This window comes from Macaca mulatta, chromosome 15 (genome assembly GCF_049350105.2).
Source record: "Macaca mulatta isolate MMU2019108-1 chromosome 15, T2T-MMU8v2.0, whole genome shotgun sequence".
In the NCBI taxonomy this organism is placed as follows: domain Eukaryota; kingdom Metazoa; phylum Chordata; class Mammalia; order Primates; family Cercopithecidae; genus Macaca; species Macaca mulatta.
This window is the reverse complement of record NC_133420.1, coordinates 64,273,912-64,293,201: the sequence shown is the minus strand read 5'-3', so window position 1 is coordinate 64,293,201 and position 19,290 is coordinate 64,273,912. Positions and strand designations below refer to the sequence as shown.

At 40.5% G+C, this 19,290-nt stretch overlaps 1 protein-coding gene and 1 long non-coding RNA gene across 2 annotated transcripts in view; one reads left to right on the top strand and one right to left on the bottom strand.

Moving 5' to 3' along the window:
• Window positions 1–19,290, top strand: part of LOC697274 (phospholipid-transporting ATPase FetA) — a 110,628-nt gene that overhangs the window by 42,021 nt on the left and 49,317 nt on the right. The window contains exons 6-11 of the mRNA XM_077965866.1: window positions 1,198–1,259; window positions 4,904–4,976; window positions 5,344–5,414; window positions 6,929–7,011; window positions 7,757–7,915; window positions 10,132–10,220. Coding sequence (XP_077821992.1) covers window positions 1,198–1,259; window positions 4,904–4,976; window positions 5,344–5,414; window positions 6,929–7,011; window positions 7,757–7,915; window positions 10,132–10,220 — 537 coding nt within the window. The remainder of the gene's footprint in view (window positions 1–1,197; window positions 1,260–4,903; window positions 4,977–5,343; window positions 5,415–6,928; window positions 7,012–7,756; window positions 7,916–10,131; window positions 10,221–19,290) is intronic.
• LOC144334644 (uncharacterized) overlaps window positions 10,489–19,290 on the bottom strand; it is a 67,437-nt gene continuing 58,635 nt past the window's right edge. The window contains exon 3 of the long non-coding RNA XR_013404754.1: window positions 10,489–11,505. This is a non-coding gene — a long non-coding RNA (uncharacterized LOC144334644). The remainder of the gene's footprint in view (window positions 11,506–19,290) is intronic.

The window sequence follows — 19,290 nt, the reverse complement described above, 5'->3', positions numbered from 1 at the left end:
CCTTCATCCATCTGCCCCTGCTTCATCTCTCCTATTCTTTCTCTTTCTTGTTATGTCTCCACATTTCCTGTCTCCTCTGCAACTCTATTTTCCTTTCCAACTTTCAATTCTGTTAAGTGTGCACAGCTAGGAACCCTCTGTCCTGGCCTTGAAAGAGAAACTAGCTGACAGTGAGTGCTGCATGGCTTCCTCTTTGCCTCTTACAGCAGGCCTAGCATAGAGGGGTGAGAGTAAGGACCCAGTACCATGCCTACTAGTGGGATTTGGAAAGCCAGTCCTATAGACCTGCTTGCAGTTTCCCTAAGAGGGTCTTTCTGATTTTGCCAGAATAGATTTTTAGCCTAGTTTGAGAACACCTTGTTTCCTCAGCACTTTATCTCTATAAACCCAGGATTAGCATGTTGTGGTTTACCTTTCAGTCACAACTTTGATGTATAAAAATATAACTTTATTTCTCTATAACTGAACTCAGTTTAGCTTATAACCAAATGCATACCCCATCTTAACTCTCTCCAATGAGAACCAAAAATTAATTTGCCAATTCACTGTAACCCAATTACTTCTGGTTTAGAATTCAGTCTCTTTATGATAAATATCTGGACAATTTTGAATTCTGACAAATTCAGGATTCTCTCTGCCCCACTCCCAGTCCTACCCTTTACTCAGGGAGTAATCTCAACTGGAAGGAAGAGATTTATGTGAATCCTGGCATCAGGACATAGCCTCTATTTGTTTCCCTTCTATTTGGTCTTTAAATATTGGCCTCTTTCCTCAGCCACTGTAGAAGCCTTTGTATGTCAACCATGGTTGGAGGTAAGGTAGGAGTCTGCTTGAGAATACTCAGCTTTCCCCGCACCTACCCAGGCACATGGGATTCTGTAGCCCTGCGCATCATTTGAATTGTGTCCTCTGCAGCTTTTAATATGTTATTCTCATTCCCCCAGGTTTTTTGCTTTTGATATTTAAAACCAAGATTTTGCCTCTTTCTTCTCCCTGGATTCTTTTCCTGCCCTCTCTTCCCAGCTTCCCAGAGATAATCAACCTCTTGGCCTGGTTTTAAGGAGAGAAGGGCTTGGGATAGGAGAAAAGGAGAATTACAAAGAAGAGAACTACATTGTGTAATATTTCAAAATGTTAATCTTCTATATGCAGTTTGTTATAGGTCTATTTCCTGAACATTTTCTTGTGTGATTTTAGAAAAGGCATCAAAGTGACGATCGAGTCAACAACCTGCCTGTTCTGCTACTGGTGAATGGCAAGTAAGTTCTTCTAGGGAAGCTAGTTTAGGTAGAATCAGTCCTGAGAAAGGGTTGGGCTTAGTTCAGGACACTGAAAAGAACCTCAGACATAGAAATAATTTGTTTCTAGATCTAGCATGCCCTGAATTTGTCATGTCACCTCTGATAACTGTGTGGGCCTCATTTTTCTTTTCTATAAAATAGAAATAATATTCTCTACCTTAGAGGGTGCTTGTGAAAATAGAAATAAAATAATATATATTAAAGTAATCAATATTTTATGGTATTACTATGCAAGTGATATTATTAGTGTGATAGCATGGAAACATCTGTCTTTAGAACATTAATGGATTCTGACATGGTTTTTGTCCATTCTACTATAGCCTTTGGTCAGGTCATCTTTTGTGTTAGCAATCCAAACAGAGTATTGAAGTTGGCCCCACTGCTGTAGTGTTTGGTCATAGCTATCTAAAGTGTTGCAGGAATGGAAAAAGGAAGGCATATTCCTATGTAAGGCAAAATATGAAGACTGTCCTAAGAGGTACAAAAAGTTACTACAGAAATTAATAAAAAATAAGCAATTATAACTGGTTAAAGGAATCAAGGAAGACTTTCTGGAAGCGGTGTGGTGTTTGTACTAGGCCTTAAGGGAAGGGGAAGAATTCGACAAGTAGAGACTGTGTGAAAGGAAAAGGGACCAGTGTGAGCAGAAGCATGATTGCAAGAAAGTGCAAACCTGAAGGAGTTCAGGATTGAGGTCCAGCCTTTATTATGGTGGCCTTATCGAACACACAATAGCTGTAATATTTATCATATAATTCTATCATCTCAAGAGCTTGGGCAGCTAATCCTGTTGTGTATTGTGTCTGCTGATTCTTACTCATGATGGATTGTTTCCTCAAGAGTTTTGACCTGTTGAAATGTCGCATAAGATACCACCAAAAAAGTCAGTTGTAGTTAAAAAGAAAAGAAGGGAAATAGAAATAAAAAGAAAAGAAAAGACAAAACTGAATATATTAAGAATTGCTGACCAAAAGGATTTAGTCAAATCAACTCACCCAAGTAGCTTGAGCACTTGGGTTTTATAAGATTATTGAAGAATTTTTCATAGAGGGATTTTAAGGTGGGATTTAACAGACAAGACCCTGGTTAGACTCTGTAAGCTACCGAGTAACTGATTAGTTTAATATGCAGAGGTGAGGTTGGTTGTTGAAATAGTCTACGTTCCAGAAAACAGCTTTCTTTTTCTAGAACACATGGGTCTAAACAGAGCTGCTATTTTAAACGTTTGTCTGTTTTATAAGTTGTAATTTTTGTCATTTTTCATTTCTCAATAATTTTGTTTACAAACACATCGTTAGTAGAACCTTCTTTAAGGGAATTCTATGTGGCTGGAGGTGAGGTTGTATCCCTTTATGAGGGTTTGTGTTTGTTTCTGCCAGTTGACTCAAGGGTATTACCTGCTGATACCTAATTTGAAAGAAGTATAAATTTGAGCCCCATCCAATATGAGGTTACAGATTTTCAGGGAAGAGTCCTCCACTCACTAACGCCCGCAACCCTCCAGACTAAGATAGACAAACTTTCTTGCCAGCGAGCCAATTTTTTTTTAGATCGCTCTTTCACTAATAGTGTTGTCCTTCAAGGGTCCTGACTTTATGAGAAATACTTAGTTTTAACTCACTGACTCTCAAAATCATAAGGCTTTATCTCTTGTCCCTCTGGTGGGAGAAACTGAAATTCAAATTATTAGATTATTAAAACTGGCAATCCTTCCCCAACCCAGGGCAAGAACAGCTTCAGAACATGCTTACTGTTTTGGATTACAAGATTGAGTATTTTAAATCAGTAAGGAATGTCTTCACCTCTCCCAGATCTGGGACACATGATTGTTATAATGTCCAGGAACAAACTGGTAATAGTTTGGCAGCTCCTTATGTAAGAAATTATAAATTTTTATATCTCCAGGAGAAGCCAGAATGTGACAGCACTTGTTCCTCTTTATGTTTTACTGGTGACAACCATGGAAGATAGAATGCCAGAGTAACAGTGAATGTCAAGTCAAGACAAAATAAAACAAACACCCAGACGTCTGTCTCCAAGGCTTGTAGCTACTGCTCTACAGTACTGTCAGAAAAGTATTTAAAAGAAACAGTGGATTTATATAAAAGGACTTTTTTTGGAAAAGTTGGCCCTCCTCAAAGCAGCTGTCTTCTTAGGAAAGGTGTTCTAGGAATACCCATGCCTATGCGTAGCTGGCAAAGTGGTGATGTATGTCATGCCCTGAAGATAACAATCCTGCATTCAGAGACAAAACAGACAGTGTCCTGTAGACTCTTTTTCCCGCTCTTTGGGTGCTTGGTATAATATAACTGTTGCAAGGATATAGCTCATGTTTCCAAAATGCTTGTGGCAATATGTACATTCTTCTTAGTCTTTTCTCAGGGAGGAAGGATTTATGGACCCTGTTTATTTGGGGAAATTGAGGTTGAAAAAAAAAAAAAAGAGGAGGGCAGCAAACCACTATTATTGTAGAATCTGCTCATACTGCCAGGCTGCCTTTTATGGAAAGTAGGGATGTGAGGATCAAAGATAATCTAATTTTAACATAAGTAGATAAAGGCCGGGCGCAGTGGCTCACACCTGTAATCCCAGCACTTTGGGAGGCCGAGGCAGGCGGATCATGAGGTCAGGAGTTTGAGACCAGCCTGGCCAATATGGTGAAACCTCGTCTCTACTAAAAATACAAAAACTAGCCGGGCGTAGTGACCCAAGCCTGTAGTCCCAGTTATTCGGGAGGCTGAGGCAGAAGAATCGCTTGAACCTGGGAGGCGGAGGGTGCAGCGAGCCGAGATCATGCCACTGTACTCCAGCCTGGGAGACAGAGTGAGACTCTGTCTCAAAACAAAACAAAACAAAACAAAACAAAAGTAGATAAAATTGATGTGACCTTATGATAGAACACATTTAAGTTATCAAAAAGAATGAGCTACATCTTCTATAAATGCTCTCCAAGATGGACTGTTAAATGAAAAATGCAAAGTGCAGAAAATTATGTATCTGGTGTGTGGCTTTTAAATGTGATTTACATGTGTGTTATATGTGATTACATGGATTGATATTTTCTAGAAATAAATATAAAAATATTATTAACCGTGGCTATCCTTGGGGAGCAAAACTAAAGACTGGTAACAGAGAAGACTTTAATATTTTCTTTTACACACTTTACCATTGGAATTATTTTACTTTAAAAACCTTTTTTTTTTTTTTTAATATTTTTGAGGAAGGGCCTTGCTGTATTGCTCGAGTGGTCTTGAACTGCTGGCCTCAAGCAGTCCTCCCAACTCAGCCTCCCAAAGTGCTAGGATTACAGGAATGAGCCACCACACCTGGCTAAAAAAAATAAAAATAAAAATAAAAATAAAATAAATGTATGTGCATGTATGTCTACAGATAACGTTTGTAGGGCTTTAGAACCCTTATAGCCTGAAGTCAAGAGAAATGGGTCCCACTCTTGATTGCAGCAAGGATGCATCACAGACCAGTTCGAGCCTTGTCTTTATTCCTTTCAGCCTTTTTTGGAGGTTGGGGAAATCATCTTGATTGTCAAAGCAGAGCTTTGGGGAAATTCTCAGAGCAGATATTCAAAGGTTATTTTCTTATAGGATGAAGGAGGACAAATGGATGAATGTTCAAGTGGGAGATATAATAAAACTAGAAAATAATCAACCTGTCACGGTGAGTACCTCTTTTGGCTGTGACTTGTTCTTTTTTGGATTGAGTGGGTAACCAGGGACTCTTGGAGCACTTCTGCTACCACTCCTTTTGATGACCTTCGTTGCCTCGTTTTGCATCAGAAATCAATAGCTCTTGCAGTAAGAAGCTTGTCCTTGCCTATTTCTCACTTTAGTTACAGGGAAAGTGTGAGTAGCTTTGGGAGAGGGTGTATGATAGCAGTGATAGATCCTAGACAAAGAAAGTAAATCAGTGTCTGTAAAATGCTTAGGGTGAACATCTGTTCCTAAGGTGACTGCTTTTGTCACACTATAATGTTAAGAGCCCACCTTCCTGCTTTCCTGACTTTCTTTGACTTTTCTGACCACAGGCAGATATACTATTACTCTCTAGCAGTGAGCCATACAGTCTGACATACATAGAGACAGCAGACCTGGATGGGTAAGTGTTCCCTGCTGACGCTCCATTAAGATGATTTAGCCAGCTTAGAGTGGTCTCTCACTGAGGGGTAGCATTAGGCAGGGAATTAATTTTATTCTCAGATAGAATATTGAATATATGAGCCAGAGAGCCTAGAAATATCCAGATAAGAGAAGATGGACACCACATCCTTGGGACCCTCAAGTCTAAGACTGAGCTCTTGACAGGAACAATTGAGCATTCACTGGGCACAGAATAGGGCAAATAAACCCCACATTCTCCATCTCTAAATTAGAGACACTCTGGCCATATTCTATAATGCTGAGTAGCGGGAAAGAGGATAACAGAACTGTAACATTTCAGAGTACAGTTTCAAAGTTTCCAAGGGAAAAATTTTGAATATAAAAGTATCTATTCACTGATAAAATGCCATGTTCTATAAAGGATTTAAGGTAGAAATTTATTAACATCCAAAAGCTAAGGTCTTAAGAGGATAGAGCCATCTGCAGAAAGCTTGTCCTGGGAGTTTTGTATTGATCTTCATTCCTACAACTGTACTTCTTGATGCACACGATTTTTTGAAACATGGATTCCATTTTTCTTTTTGTCTATGCATTCCAGCAAGCAGTTACTTAAGAGCCTGTCATGGGCCCCATAAATATTTATGAGGTGTGGAGTATGTTTCCTTGGAGGTATGTGCAAGTTTTTACCAGGATCTGCTCCTTATTCTTTTTTAAAAATTTTAATTTAATTTAAAAAATAGAGACAGGGTCTCACTGTGTTGTCCAGGCTGGCATTGAACTCCTGAGCTCAAGTGATCCTCCCACTTCTGCCTGCCAAAGTGCTAGGATCACAGGCATGAGCGACCATGCCTGGCCAAACTCCTCGTTGTTTGTTTATTTTGTTTTTGTTTTTTTTTTTGAGATGGAGTCTCACTCTGTTGCCCAGGCTGGAGTACAGTGGCGCGATCTTGGCTCACTGCAAGCTCCACCTCCTGGGTTCACGCCATTCTCCTGCCTCAGCCTCCCAAGTAGCTGGGACTACAGGCGCCCGCCACCACACCCAGCTAATTTTTTGTATTTTTAGTAGAGATGGGGTTTCATCGTGTTAGCCAGGATGGTCTTGATCTCCTGACTTCGTGATCCGCCCGTCCTGGCCTCCCAAAGTGCTGGGATTACAGGCATACTCCTTATTCTTGCAGGGAGCAGATACTATCTCCAGGTTATTTACAATGTTTCTTCAGCCTCTAGAGCACCTGACCAGCTAGATCTCATGAGTTAAGTAGTGGCAGTGTGTTGCAGGGAGTCAGAGGAAAGAGACGGGAGTGAATGGCTAACACTCAGCTTCCTTGAAGAGCCATCTCACCTCAATACTGAGAGAGGAGCAGTGGGAGTGACTTTTACAGCTCAGACTCAAAGCCCAGGCTTTACTGGTAACATCTATTTTCTAAAACCCCATGAAAAAGTAGGAGATACTGCACCTGTGCAACAGTCCTGTTTGTGTCCTGTACTCTGGTCACTTGTCTTTTACTCTAGTGAAACCAACCTGAAAGTGAAGCAGGCCATCTCAGTTACCAGTGACATGGAAGATCACCTGGAGCTTCTGTCTGCCTTTAATGGTGAGTTAGGAAATGGGTTTTCCTACCTAAATTTTCATCAGTAGAGGACTGGTTAAATAAAGTATGCTACATCCATAGTGATTTCTATACAACTTATTACAACAATATGCAAGTTGATATTTATTGAAAAATAAAAAATATAACATGTAATTAAAAGAAAAATACAATTTATAAAAGACTGCATGCTGTATATAACATAAACCTGTTTTTGGAAACATGGGTATGTTTATGAGTACTTATATACAAAAAACATAGAAGGATGTACTTCAAAAGGTAAATAGCACTTTTCTCAAGACACTGAATGAATTTTACTTCCTTCTTTACCATTTTAGTATTACTTAAACACTTACAAAGGGCATATTTACTTTACTAATCAGGAAAAGGTCAAATTGTTTCCATTTTGAAAAAAATACTAGGTTTGCTTTAAGTCATTTTTGAGTTTCTTCAGATTCAGAGCTCATATGATCTGGCAGTACTGATGTCACCATCATGTGGGGTTTTCTCTCTGTCTGGATGATCCATGTCACATACAGAGTTATTCTTCTTTAGTGCTGAGAAAACCTTTGTCTGCCTTTCTTGAAGGAGCTGGTGAGAAATGCGCAGTAACTGAGAGAGGCTAGGAAAAAGATGTGTATGTATTTTGAAAGAAGGATTTTATTTCCTCCTTTCTATTAAGTCTCCTTCCATCCTTAGGAAAAGCCTGAGATTACAGATGCAGAACTCTTATACCTTCATTTGTCTGCAGGAGAAGTGAGATGTGAGGCTCCCAATAACAAACTGGACAGATTCTCAGGAATACTGACCTATAAAGGGAAAAACTACTTCCTGGACCATGACAAGCTGCTACTCCGAGGCTGCATCATCAGGAATACAGACTGGTGCTATGGCTTGGTGATCTACACTGGTACGTTTCCCTTGGCCCCCAGACTAAATTCCATTCATGGCTGAGCTATGGTACTTAGTTTTCAGGATATGGATATGACACTTGGATATATATCAGAACACTATGGCTTTGAGATAGATAGGTGGGTGGGTGGGTGGGTGGATGGATGGATGGATGGATGGATGGATGGATGGACGGGAGATTTGTGGGAAAAAAACCTTGTTTCTGAGGGGAAAAAAAGTGACTTCTGTTTCCAAGCAATGAAATTCCAACATATCGGTTCTACCTTTGTTAGAGGAAAGCATTGCGTTCCAAAACCACAGGGCATTCATGAGTCTCTTTGACCAGATCTGGACACAGGAGAGGGTATACATACAGAGGAAGTACAATAGAATTACCATGTGAAGGGGGAGAGTATACATGTGAACTATTCCCATGAAGAGAGGATGGATACAATGCTTATTACAGAGAAAAATATAATGTAAAAAGTTCATGCCAGAGAAAAGTCACATATGGATCATTAATAGTGGCCCCTCTTGAGATGTCATTTAGAACCACAATTCATTATATTTAGTAAGAGATTTTCTTGGGTTATGATGTGGTTCAGGAAAATGGAGGAAGCCTCTGTGCTACCCCAGTCCCTCAGTGACAACAACCATAGTAGGAAATATCAAGAAAGATTTACCACAGTGAATATTATTCAACTCAGATTCCCAGAGCTCCCCTTCTAGAGCATCTACTCCTAGACATGAGTCTTCTACACTCCTTGCTTCTGTGAAAACTAATGAGACCAAATCCCTAGGGAGAAGCTTAAGAGTCTAGGCTGAGGCAGGAGAATGGCGTGAACCCGGGAGGCGGAGCTTGCAGTGAGCTGAGATCCGGCCACTGCACTCCAGCCTGCGCGGCAGAGCGAGACTCCGTCTCAAAAAAAAAAAAAAAAAAAAAGAGTCTAGGGAGGCCCTGGTGGAACTTCTTTCATTGGTTCTTGATTTAGAGTGGCAATGACGAGGCTACCTAATTCCCAAACTCAAAAGACTTAAATTAGACTTATTTTCTTTACTGTATATACTTCAGCAACTACTCACACACAATTGCCACTCATAAAAAGTTCATTTTTCAGCAAAATGTTTTTCTTTCCTGAAAGCAATAACAGTGAGGCTGCCAACCAGCACAAATGTAGTTAAGTTTTCCCAAGGTTGGTTACATTGTAGTATCTTTGGGAAGCTCTGAGCAGAGACTAATGCCAGCATTTTGAGGTATTTGTATGGAATTGAGTTGCTGTTCCTGCTACATGATGTCCAAGTTCTATGATGATTTCTACCTTCTTCCTGAAGCCTGGGGCAAGTCAGTCTAAGGACCCTTAGAAGATATGGTACCTGTAGCTTCCAGGCTGTAAGCCAAACTTCTCATGTCTTGAAGCCCTTTGAGGAATGTTTAAGAGGAAAGAATGGCATAGCTTATGCTCTGCACTCCCACCGTTTGTCCACATATCAGAGATGTCCCAGCTCCCCATGTGTAAACATTGATGAAATTCCTTTACCTGTCCTTTATCAGAACACATGTTGGAATAATGGTCAGATGGTGAAAGGCCAGAAAAATTGCTGCTTACAGTTTCTTCTAAACCTCTTACATTTTCTCTGGAGCCATAGCTCAAGTTAGTAATTTCCAGCTCTAGTCCCATTGGCCATTAAAAGCTCCTTACTTCTGCGTACCATCTGCCCTGTCGTGAAGAAACATGGAATCTCTGTCTCTCAGCTCCAGAGGAGTCTCAGCTCCCCTGCTTCCACCTCAGAAGAAATCACTGCCATTGCCTTTTTGTTTCTTCCATTCCCAGTTAGAAACTTTCAATATAGCCTGAGCCAGCAGTGGGCTTCCTCAAAAGATGATGGGGCTCTCTTTATCAGAAAATTCTTTCCCTAAGCTAAATAAACCAGATGGTGATAAGAGAGAAGCTTGCGACTCCTCTTCTAATTTAACTCATCCATGAAAGTTGAGACTGTCTGAGGAGCTACAAAGAGAGGGATCTGCATGAGTGTACTTTAAAGAAGTCATTGGAACTATCCTTAGAAAAAATTTTCCGTTTTTTGAGTTATTGAAAACTGTGAGCCCTTCTCTAGGACTTTATGAGCATTGGAAAGTGGTTAGGTTAGATTATCATAAAGATACAGTTCAACCAATTCCAAGCCTCTGAGTATGTTCAGTGATTCTAATATCTGATATCTTCCTGTTTTATTTAGGGCCAGACACCAAATTAATGCAGAACAGTGGAAAGTCCACTTTTAAACGAACACAGATAGACCATCTCATGAATGTCCTTGTACTCTGGGTAAGTTAAATACTTTTTTTTTCTTTGTTTCTTTACAAATAGACATACTTCCCTTCCTTTCACAGAAGAAATGGCATTTCCAGTTCAGAATTTAGCTGTTTGAAAGTCTCAAGCAGTCTTAGGATCCCAGAGATTAAGATCTGAGGCAGAAAAGAACAGACAAGTTACAAGAGAGTCTAGCTTATACCTCTGTTAGAAAGAATAGTCACAAAGTATTTAAAAAGATATTATGCTTTGATTAGTGTACAAGAATGGATCAAGGACCCAGTTTAGAAATTAAGACATATTTTTATTTTCTTATAATCAGTTTTATTCATGACCATTTTAATAAAACCTTACTTAGGCTAATAAAACACCTAATTTAAACTGAAGATTTTCAAACTCTTTTCTTAGAGGAGTCATAAGGTCTGGTGCAGTGGGAATAGGGGAGATCAAGTGGATATTATTCTAGCCTCCTCATTTTGAAGTTCTTGCTTTAAAAAGAACAACTTCATGTTTATCTATTTTATACAATTTCAGTTGTAAAAATAGAGGGTGTTCTACTAAGAAGTGAAATTTGAAAAGCACTACAATATATAACAATCAGCTTTGATAAGAGATGTTTAAGTTGAAGACTAATAAATAAATTATTTCTGCTATCTGATATAAGCTGACTTCATTCTTCCTAGATATAGACAGATTAATTTCCTCTCTCAAACAGCTTCTTTGCATAGCTGAACAGTTCCTGTAATGCCTACACTTGATCTCATAACTTTTCAATTTATTTTTACTGTATTGTTTAGACTCTGAAAACTCAAAAAATACCTTTTCTTTGTATATTCTTATCATTAATATTTGAATTATAAACTGCCTTTTCTTCTTTATTATGGGAAACATCCCAGATCCTTTTCAAAATCCTTTGGATCTAGCAAAAGGGATTTTAGAAAATTAGGAAGGTTCGTTCAGCTCAAAAACTAGTATTCATTATACTTCTCTTTCTACTATTGAGTAAGTAGTTTTCAGCAGTTGATCAAAGTTCCATTTCCTAGTTTCTTAATGAGGAAGACAATCATGGTCAAGAATTCAGGAAGATAACATGGGCAAATATGCTTTTGACAACATTAGCAACATATATCATTAGACAGTAGGCTAGGTCATTTAGCCTAGGCTTGTCTTCAAAACAGGATGTCTTCAAATGGGTGTGATGGCCCACACCTGTAATCCCAGCAGGTTGGGAGGCCGAGACAGGAGGATTGTTCAAGCCCAGAAGTTTGAGAGCAGCCTGGGAAACAGCGAGACCCCATCTCTATAAAAAACAACAATAAAACACAAAAACACAGGTGGAACAAGATGGCTGAATAGAAGTCTTTATTAATCACCCCCCACACCCCCACAGAAACACCAAATTTAACAACTATCCACATATAAAAGTACCTTCATAAGAAACAAAAATGAGGTGAACAATCACAATACCTGGTTTTAACATCATATCACTGAAAGAAGCATTGAAGACAATCTTGAATTACTGATGCCACCATTCCCCCATCTCCTGGTGGCCATGCATGGTGCAAAGAACTTGTAAGCTTTGGGGAGGGAGAGCACAGCAATTGTGGAACCCTGCATTGAACTCAGTGCTGTTCTGTCATAGCAGAAAGCAAAACCAAGTTGAACTCCACTGACACCCACCCATAGAGGGAGCATTTAGACCAACCCTAGCCAGAAGGGAATCGCCCATCCCAGCAGTCAGAACTTCAGTTTTGTCAAGCCTTACCACCTTGGGCGAAAGTGCTCTGGGGTCCTAAATAAGCTTGAAGGCAGTCTAGGCCACAAAGACTACCATTCCTAGGCAAGCCATAATACTTTACTGAACTCAGAGCCAGTAGACATGGGGTGGGGGGGCAGGTGCACACAACCTAGTGAAACACCAACCAGAGCAGAGAAGGTAATATTAATGCTACCACTCCCACAACCCCAGGCAGCACAGCTTACAGTAACAAAAGTGACTCCTTTCTTCTGCATGAGGAGATGGAAGAGTAAAGAGGCCTTTGTCTTGCAAATTGGAGACCAGGTCAACCACAGTACCATAGGGCAGTGGACAGAGTCATGAGGCCCCTATTCTAGGCCCTAGCTCCCAGACAGCATATCTAGATATACCCTGGACCAGAAGGGAACCTGCTGTCTTGAAGGGAAGGACCCAGTCCTGGCAGGGTCATCACCTGCTGACTAAAGAGCCCTTGGGCCCTGAAGGACCAGCAGCAGTACCCAGGTAGTACATTATGAGCCTTGGGTGAGACTGTAGAGTGGCAGCATCTAGATGTGCTGGCTTCAGGTGAAACCCAGCACATTCCCAGCCATGGTGACTATGGTGAGAGACTTCTGATTGGGAAAAGCATAGGGAACGGTAAAAAGGACTTTGTCTTACAGCTTAGGTACCAGCTCAGCCACAGTGGGGTAGAACAGCACGTGGGCCCTTGGTGCCCCTGATTCCAGCCTTGGCTCTTGGATGGCATTTCTGGACCTGCCTTGAGCCAGAGGGTAGCCCAGTTCCCTGAAGGGTGAGTCCCAAGACTGACAGTATTCAACACAAGCTGACTAAGCCCTTGGGCCTTAAGTGAACATTGGCAGTAGCCTGGCAGTACCCTCCATAGGTCTTTGATGGTGGCCATGGGGACTGGCTCCTCTGCCTGTGGAAATGGGAGGGAAGAGTGGGAAGGACTTTGTCTTATGGTTTGAGGGTCAGGTCAGCCATAGTAGAATAGAATACCAGGTAGACTTCTACGGTTTTTGACTTCAGTCCCTGGCTCCCAGACTGCATCTCTGGACATGCTGGGGGCTGAGGAAATTCACAGCACTATAGGAAAGGACATAAGCCTGGCTGGCTTCACCATCTGCTGATTGTGGAACCCTGGGGCTTGAAGTGAACATAGGCAGTAGCCAGGTAGTGGTTACAGCAGGCCTTGGGTGAGACTCAGTGCTGTGCTGACTTCAGGTGTGACTCCAGCACAGTCCCAGTGGTGGTAGCCTCAGAGTTGCTTGTGGCATTCCACACCCAGCTCTAGGTGGCTTGGCACAGAGATAGACTAAATCTGTTAGAGAGAAAAGAAAGAGAACAAGAGTTTCTGCCTGGTAATCCAGAGAATTCTTCCAGATTTATTCAAGACCACCAAGGTGATACTTGTATCAGTCTCCAAGAACTGCAGCATTACTGGGTTTTGGGTGCCCTCTAATGCAGATATGGCTTAGATCACAACACCCAAGTCCTTTCAAATACCTGTAAAGCCTTCCCAAGAAAGGTAAAAAGAAGACCAGACTACAGAGACTATAGAAACAATTAATATCTAACTCTTCAGTGCCCAGACACCAACAAGCATCCACAAGCATCAAGACCATTCAGGAAAACATGACCTCACCAAACAAACTAAATAAGGCACCAGGGACCAATCATGGAGAAACAGATATGTCACCTTTCAGACAGGTAATTCAAAATAGCTGTTTTGAGGAAACGCAAAGAAATTCAAGATAACACAAAGAAGGAATTCAGAATTATATCACGTAAATTTAACAAAGAGGCTGAAATAGTTAAAAAGAAACAAATTCTAGAGTTGAAAAATACAATTGACATATTGAAGAATGCATCAGAGTATTTTAATAGTAGAATTGATCAAGCAGAAGAAAGAATTAGTGAGCTTGAAGACAGTCTATTTGAAGATAAACAGAGAAGATAAAAGAAAAAAAAATGAAGCCCTCATACAAGATCTAGATAATAACCTTAAAAGGGCAAATCTGGCTGGGTGCAGTGGCTCATGCCTGTAATCCTAGCACTTTGGGAGGCTGAGGTGGGCAGATCACGAGGTCAAGAGCTCAAGACCGTCCTGGCTAACACGGTGAAACCCCGTCTCTACTAAAAATACAAAAAATTAGCTGGGCGTGGTGGCAGGCGCCTGCAGTCCCAGCTACTTGGGAGGCTGAGACAGGAGAATGGCATGAACCTGGGAGGCGGAGCTTGCAGTGAGCGGAGGTTGCACCACTGCACGCCAGCCTGGGTGACAGAGCGAGACTCCATCTCAAAAAAAAAAAAAAAAAGGGCAAATCTAAGAGTTTTTGGCCTTAAACAGGAGATACAGAAAGAGATATGGGTAGAAAGTTTATTCAAAGGGATAACAGGGAACTTCCCAAACATAGAATATATTAATATCCGAGTATAAGAAGGTTATAGAACACCTAGCAAATTTAACCCAAAAAAGACTACCTCAGGCATTTAATAATCAAACTCCCAAAGGTCAAGGATAAACAAAGGATTCTAAAAGCAGCAAGAGAAAAGCACCAGATAACATACAATGGAGCTCCAATACTCCTGGCAGCTGACTTTTGAGTGGAAACATTACAGCTCAGGAGTGTTATATATAAAGTTTCAGTACTACAAAAGAAATAGCACTCGAATATAAAATTTTCTTTTTGATTCTCAGCAAGGCAAGTTACTTCTATATAGAAGGGTGCGCCCTTACAGATGGAACAATGGTGAGCGCACACTTGGACAAGGGAGGGGAAGGGGTTCTTATCCCTGGCTCACGTGGCCCTTGCTGCTGTGTTGTTCCCCTATTGGCTAGGGTTAGACCGCACAGGCTAAACTAATTCTGATTGCCTAATTTAAAGAGAATGATGGGGTGAGTGCTTTGGCAGGAGTCAGGGCAGAGCAGGTAACAGGAAATTGGAATGAGTTAGGGTGGAGTAGGTGATTGGAATGTAGGGTGGAACAGGTGATCAGAATGAGGGTGGAGTAGGTAATCGAAAAAGTTTGCTTAACGAGGAAGTTTAAAAGTAGAAGGCAAAGAATTGAACATATGAACATATTAATTCTTTGAAAAGAAATTTAGAACTCATATCTAATAATCCCTCCCCTTGTATTTCCTTACAACTTTCTTTTCAAACTTTTTTTTAAAACATGTCTTGGCTTAGTTGTTTCGCTTGATTTTGTAAAAGAAGAAGCTTCTCTGGATAAGGTGGAGGATAGTTAAGGGAGGTTTTAGTAAGTGCCATTTTTATGAGCCTCTGCATCTACTTATGGATGCATGGTATGACACAGCACCTGACAAGAATAAATACACCTATTACGGCTGCGAAGGAGGTATTGAGGCTATTATTCCTTTCCATTTGCCGAACATTTTTTTTTTTTTTTTTTTGAGACGGAGTCTCGCTCTGTCGCCCAGGCTGGAGTGCAGTGGCCGGATCTCAGCTCACTGCAAGCTCCGCCTCCCGGGTTTACGCCATTCTCCTGCCTCAGCCTCCCGAGTAGCTGGGACTACAGGCGCCCGCCACCTCGCCCGGCTAGTTTTTTGTATTTTTTAGTAGAGACGGGGTTTCACCGTGTTCGCCAGGATGGTCTCGATCTCCTGACCTTGTGATCCGCCCGTCTCGGCCTCCCAAAGTGCTGGGATTACAGGCTTGAGCCACCGCGCCCGGCCTTGCCGAACATTTTTTTTAGCCATCCTGTAAAGGGGTCATTTACCCCTGAGTTGCTGGCTAACTCATTGGATAGAGCAGTCAGACCTTGCAATGCTTTTGTTATACTTTTATTAGGGGTGGTGTTTGGGGTGAACCTGTAACATTGAGTTTTAATCATGACGCAAACTCCTCCTCTTTCTGCTAATATCATGTCTAAGGCTATCCTATTTTCCCAAGCCATCTGGCTAGTAACCCCTAATTGCTCAGCTATTCCTTTAACAGCATCTCTAGTGTAGTTAATAAATCGCTGTTGATTGTAATAGACATAGTTTAGCCAATCTACATTTTTATTAATTGTCACCCACCAAAATATTGACTCAAATCCTGCAGCTATTTGATTTTGGGCTTTAAGTTGATCTGGTATTCCCTGTGGGACTTTAATTGTGTCTAAATAGACGTAAGAGTTGAAAGACCTATAATGGGCTTCTCTAGCTTTACAATATCTTATTTTTCCTTTCTCTGGTTAATGAAATGCCAGGGTGAAAGGGATAGCCAATTGGACTAAAGCCCAAGTGCCACTCCAGTTATTTGGCAGAATGTCCAGTAAAGGTCCATCACAATACCACCACACATCTGCTTGGGGATGAACAAGGGCTGACTGATAAGCTCTTTTTTTTTTTTTTTTTTTTTTTTTGAGACGGAGTCTCGCTCTGTCACCCAGCTGGATAAGCTCTTGAAAATTCTTAAGCTCATTGCATCCCTTCAGGTCTCCAAGGAACGCTAAGTTTCCTTCCTGTCGTGAGAGACAGGAGGTGAACTTAGTGTTAGGAAATGGAAGCTGGATGGCCTTCGGGGGCTGACCTGCAAGGTTCCGGATTTCGGGATATAGCAGAGTGAGAGCTTGGCATGACTTGTTACCCCAGGCTGTAGAATCTTGGAAAAAAGCTACTATGCAGCCCATGCCTGGTTGACTGGAAGACCAAGTGCAAAGGGGACAATCTGAGCCTCTGGCCTGCTGTGCACACAAGCATAACAATTGCTTTTGTTTAATGTGCCGACAGAATATTTGATCCATTTCAACCAGGCATTTACATCTTGGTATCCTGTCTCAATTGCCAAAGTTTGTTTTAAGTCTTTAACTTCTACCATCACTCTCTTGGCCTTGTCATTAGATGGAGGAGGATCAATGGTTCCGATGTGAGAGGTTTTGGAAAAAGGCTTAGAGGCAGGTGCAGGCGGCAGGGGATCAAAGAAATGCATTTTAAAGAATCCAATAGGGTCTCTCCCTGAAACCTCAGCACCCATACCATAAAACCGGCTTAAAGAAGGGAACCAGCTTAGAAAAGGGGAGAACTTTGGGGGCTTGAAATAATAGCCTGTAGAGGGTTGCACTGATTTAGCTGACAGGGGGGCTGTCCCTTTAGTAAAATGAATGTATGGTTTTAGGAAATTGCAAAAACGGGTTGGGGCAGTCTATCCTTGCTCTTTAGTGGTCCACAGAACGTTAAATCAACTACGCATAAAAGTTATACATTGGGGGGCAAGACTCCTGATTGACACTGGGGTCTTTATTGAAATCTCCCCAGATTAAATGGTCCCAATTTACTAATGCCCATTCTGAGGAGAGTCAGGAGAGACAGAGGTACTTTTCTGTCTTTGACTTGGCAAGTCCCCAAAGGGTATAACAAGGCAATCTTTAAATGCAATAGTTTGAGGCAAAATTGACTTGGTTATGTTAATAACTAGATGGTCAGCAATAGAGCGAGGAAAGAATAAAAGGAATAGAATAGATAAAAGAGTTAAATTTTTCTTAGCTTTAGTTTGGTAGGGTTTTCCCCTGGGATTGTGGTCCATGACTCTGGGGGGGATGGTGCTTTGACTCGTGTGTGATGAGTCCATCCCTTTTTCGCTGTACGAACAATAGTCTCAGTAGTTAGCAGCACAAGGTAGGGTCCTTCCTAGGCTGGCTCGAGTTTTCCTTCTTTCCACCTTTTGATGAGAATGTGATCTTCAGGCTGGTGCTGGTTTACTGGAAATTCCAGGGATGGTACCTGTGCTAAAAGTCTTTTAGTTTTGAGGGAAAGGAAAAGTGGAAGATAAACCAAGTATATAATTTCTAAGAAATTGACCTTTTGTTTTAAATGTGGGGACATCAGCAGTGGACTTTATAGTCTTTGGTGCCCTTCTTACTGAGAAATTTCCTTTAGCACCTATTTTTATTAGTTTTTAGACCAAAGAAAGCCAAACACCGTTTTGTATTTAATAATGCTTCCTGTATGGTTTTTATACCAGATAAGCTAAATTTCACCTTTATATTAGTGGGTTGTTAATGTTAAACTTAATTTTAATACAACCTTGTAGACATATTTATCCAATTTTTAATGTCTGACCATAAGGTAAGGTTTTTATAGACTCTTTTTAACCTTTTTTATAATTTTTGTTAAAGCGCAGGTTAGTGCTTTAAGAAAAACTTGTTGTGCTTTTATTTTAATGTTCAGTTCACAGAAAAACTGTATACCTCTTTAACTTTAGCTAATATGTTTACATACAGAATTTCCTTTACAATTAACATTTTAAAACTTGCTTAGACCTTTAAAACAAAAAAATGTATTTTTAACCTTTTAATGTAGTAAAAATTCACATTCTTATGCCTCTTTATAATCTTTTTACCAAAAGTATATTTTACTTTCCTTACACACTTTGCACATATACTGTTTCTTCAATAGTTTTATATTTAGGAGGCCTAATTACTTTTAAATTATACAACATCTCTTGCATAAATTTCCTTTTATAACCTTTTTTTTCCCCACGACTTTCACAGATAATTCTTTGACATGCCTCAACTTTCTGACTTGTTGTAAATATCCTTTTTTTTAAAAAACAATTAGTTAATTTATTTTAGGACAAGAATTTACCATATAACATTCTTTTTACATAAACTCTCCCCCCTCCTTTTTTTCTTTTTTCTTTAATTTTCCTAAAGATGATAACCATTCTTTTCTGAAGCGAACTTCCTTCATGTCTGTGGACTAGACTGCCTAAGGCCACAAGATTAGAAGTTAGGATAATACATGTTACACTGTTAACTTTTAGCAAACTTTACTTTTGTTGAAAACCTTCTAAGTTTGGGATTTCAATTCTCCTTTGCTGTTAATAAGACCTTGTTTAGTCTAAATTAACTTAGAATTGGTATAGATGGTTCCTTCCTGGTTCTGGGAGTACTATAAGGCTTGGCTGAGTGCAAACAACTTGCAGGTTTGAGCAGACCAGTTATCAGGCAATTTTCCTAACTCTGCTTCTACAAGAGTTTCCCTGTCAATTACTGAATACCCACTGTGGTTTGTTTCCCCCCCACCCCAATCACTCAGGGGGGAACCATTTATAGTACCGTCCTGAAGGGAGTTCCTCCTAGGTCTGGTCAGACCTTTGTATGGTAATTAAGATTTAAATCCCCGGTTAGGAAACCTACTAGGTTAAGGGAATTTTCAGTGGTTAATGATAAATCATCTTTTTCTAACAGAATAACCCTATACTTTAAGATTTTTGAGTTAGTAAGCTACCTTTTTGCTTTTTGACAGGATAGTTCTGAACTGGTGAGGTGTGCTCACAATGAGGTTTCCTCTAAAAGTTCTTTTTCTGGTTTCTTCTG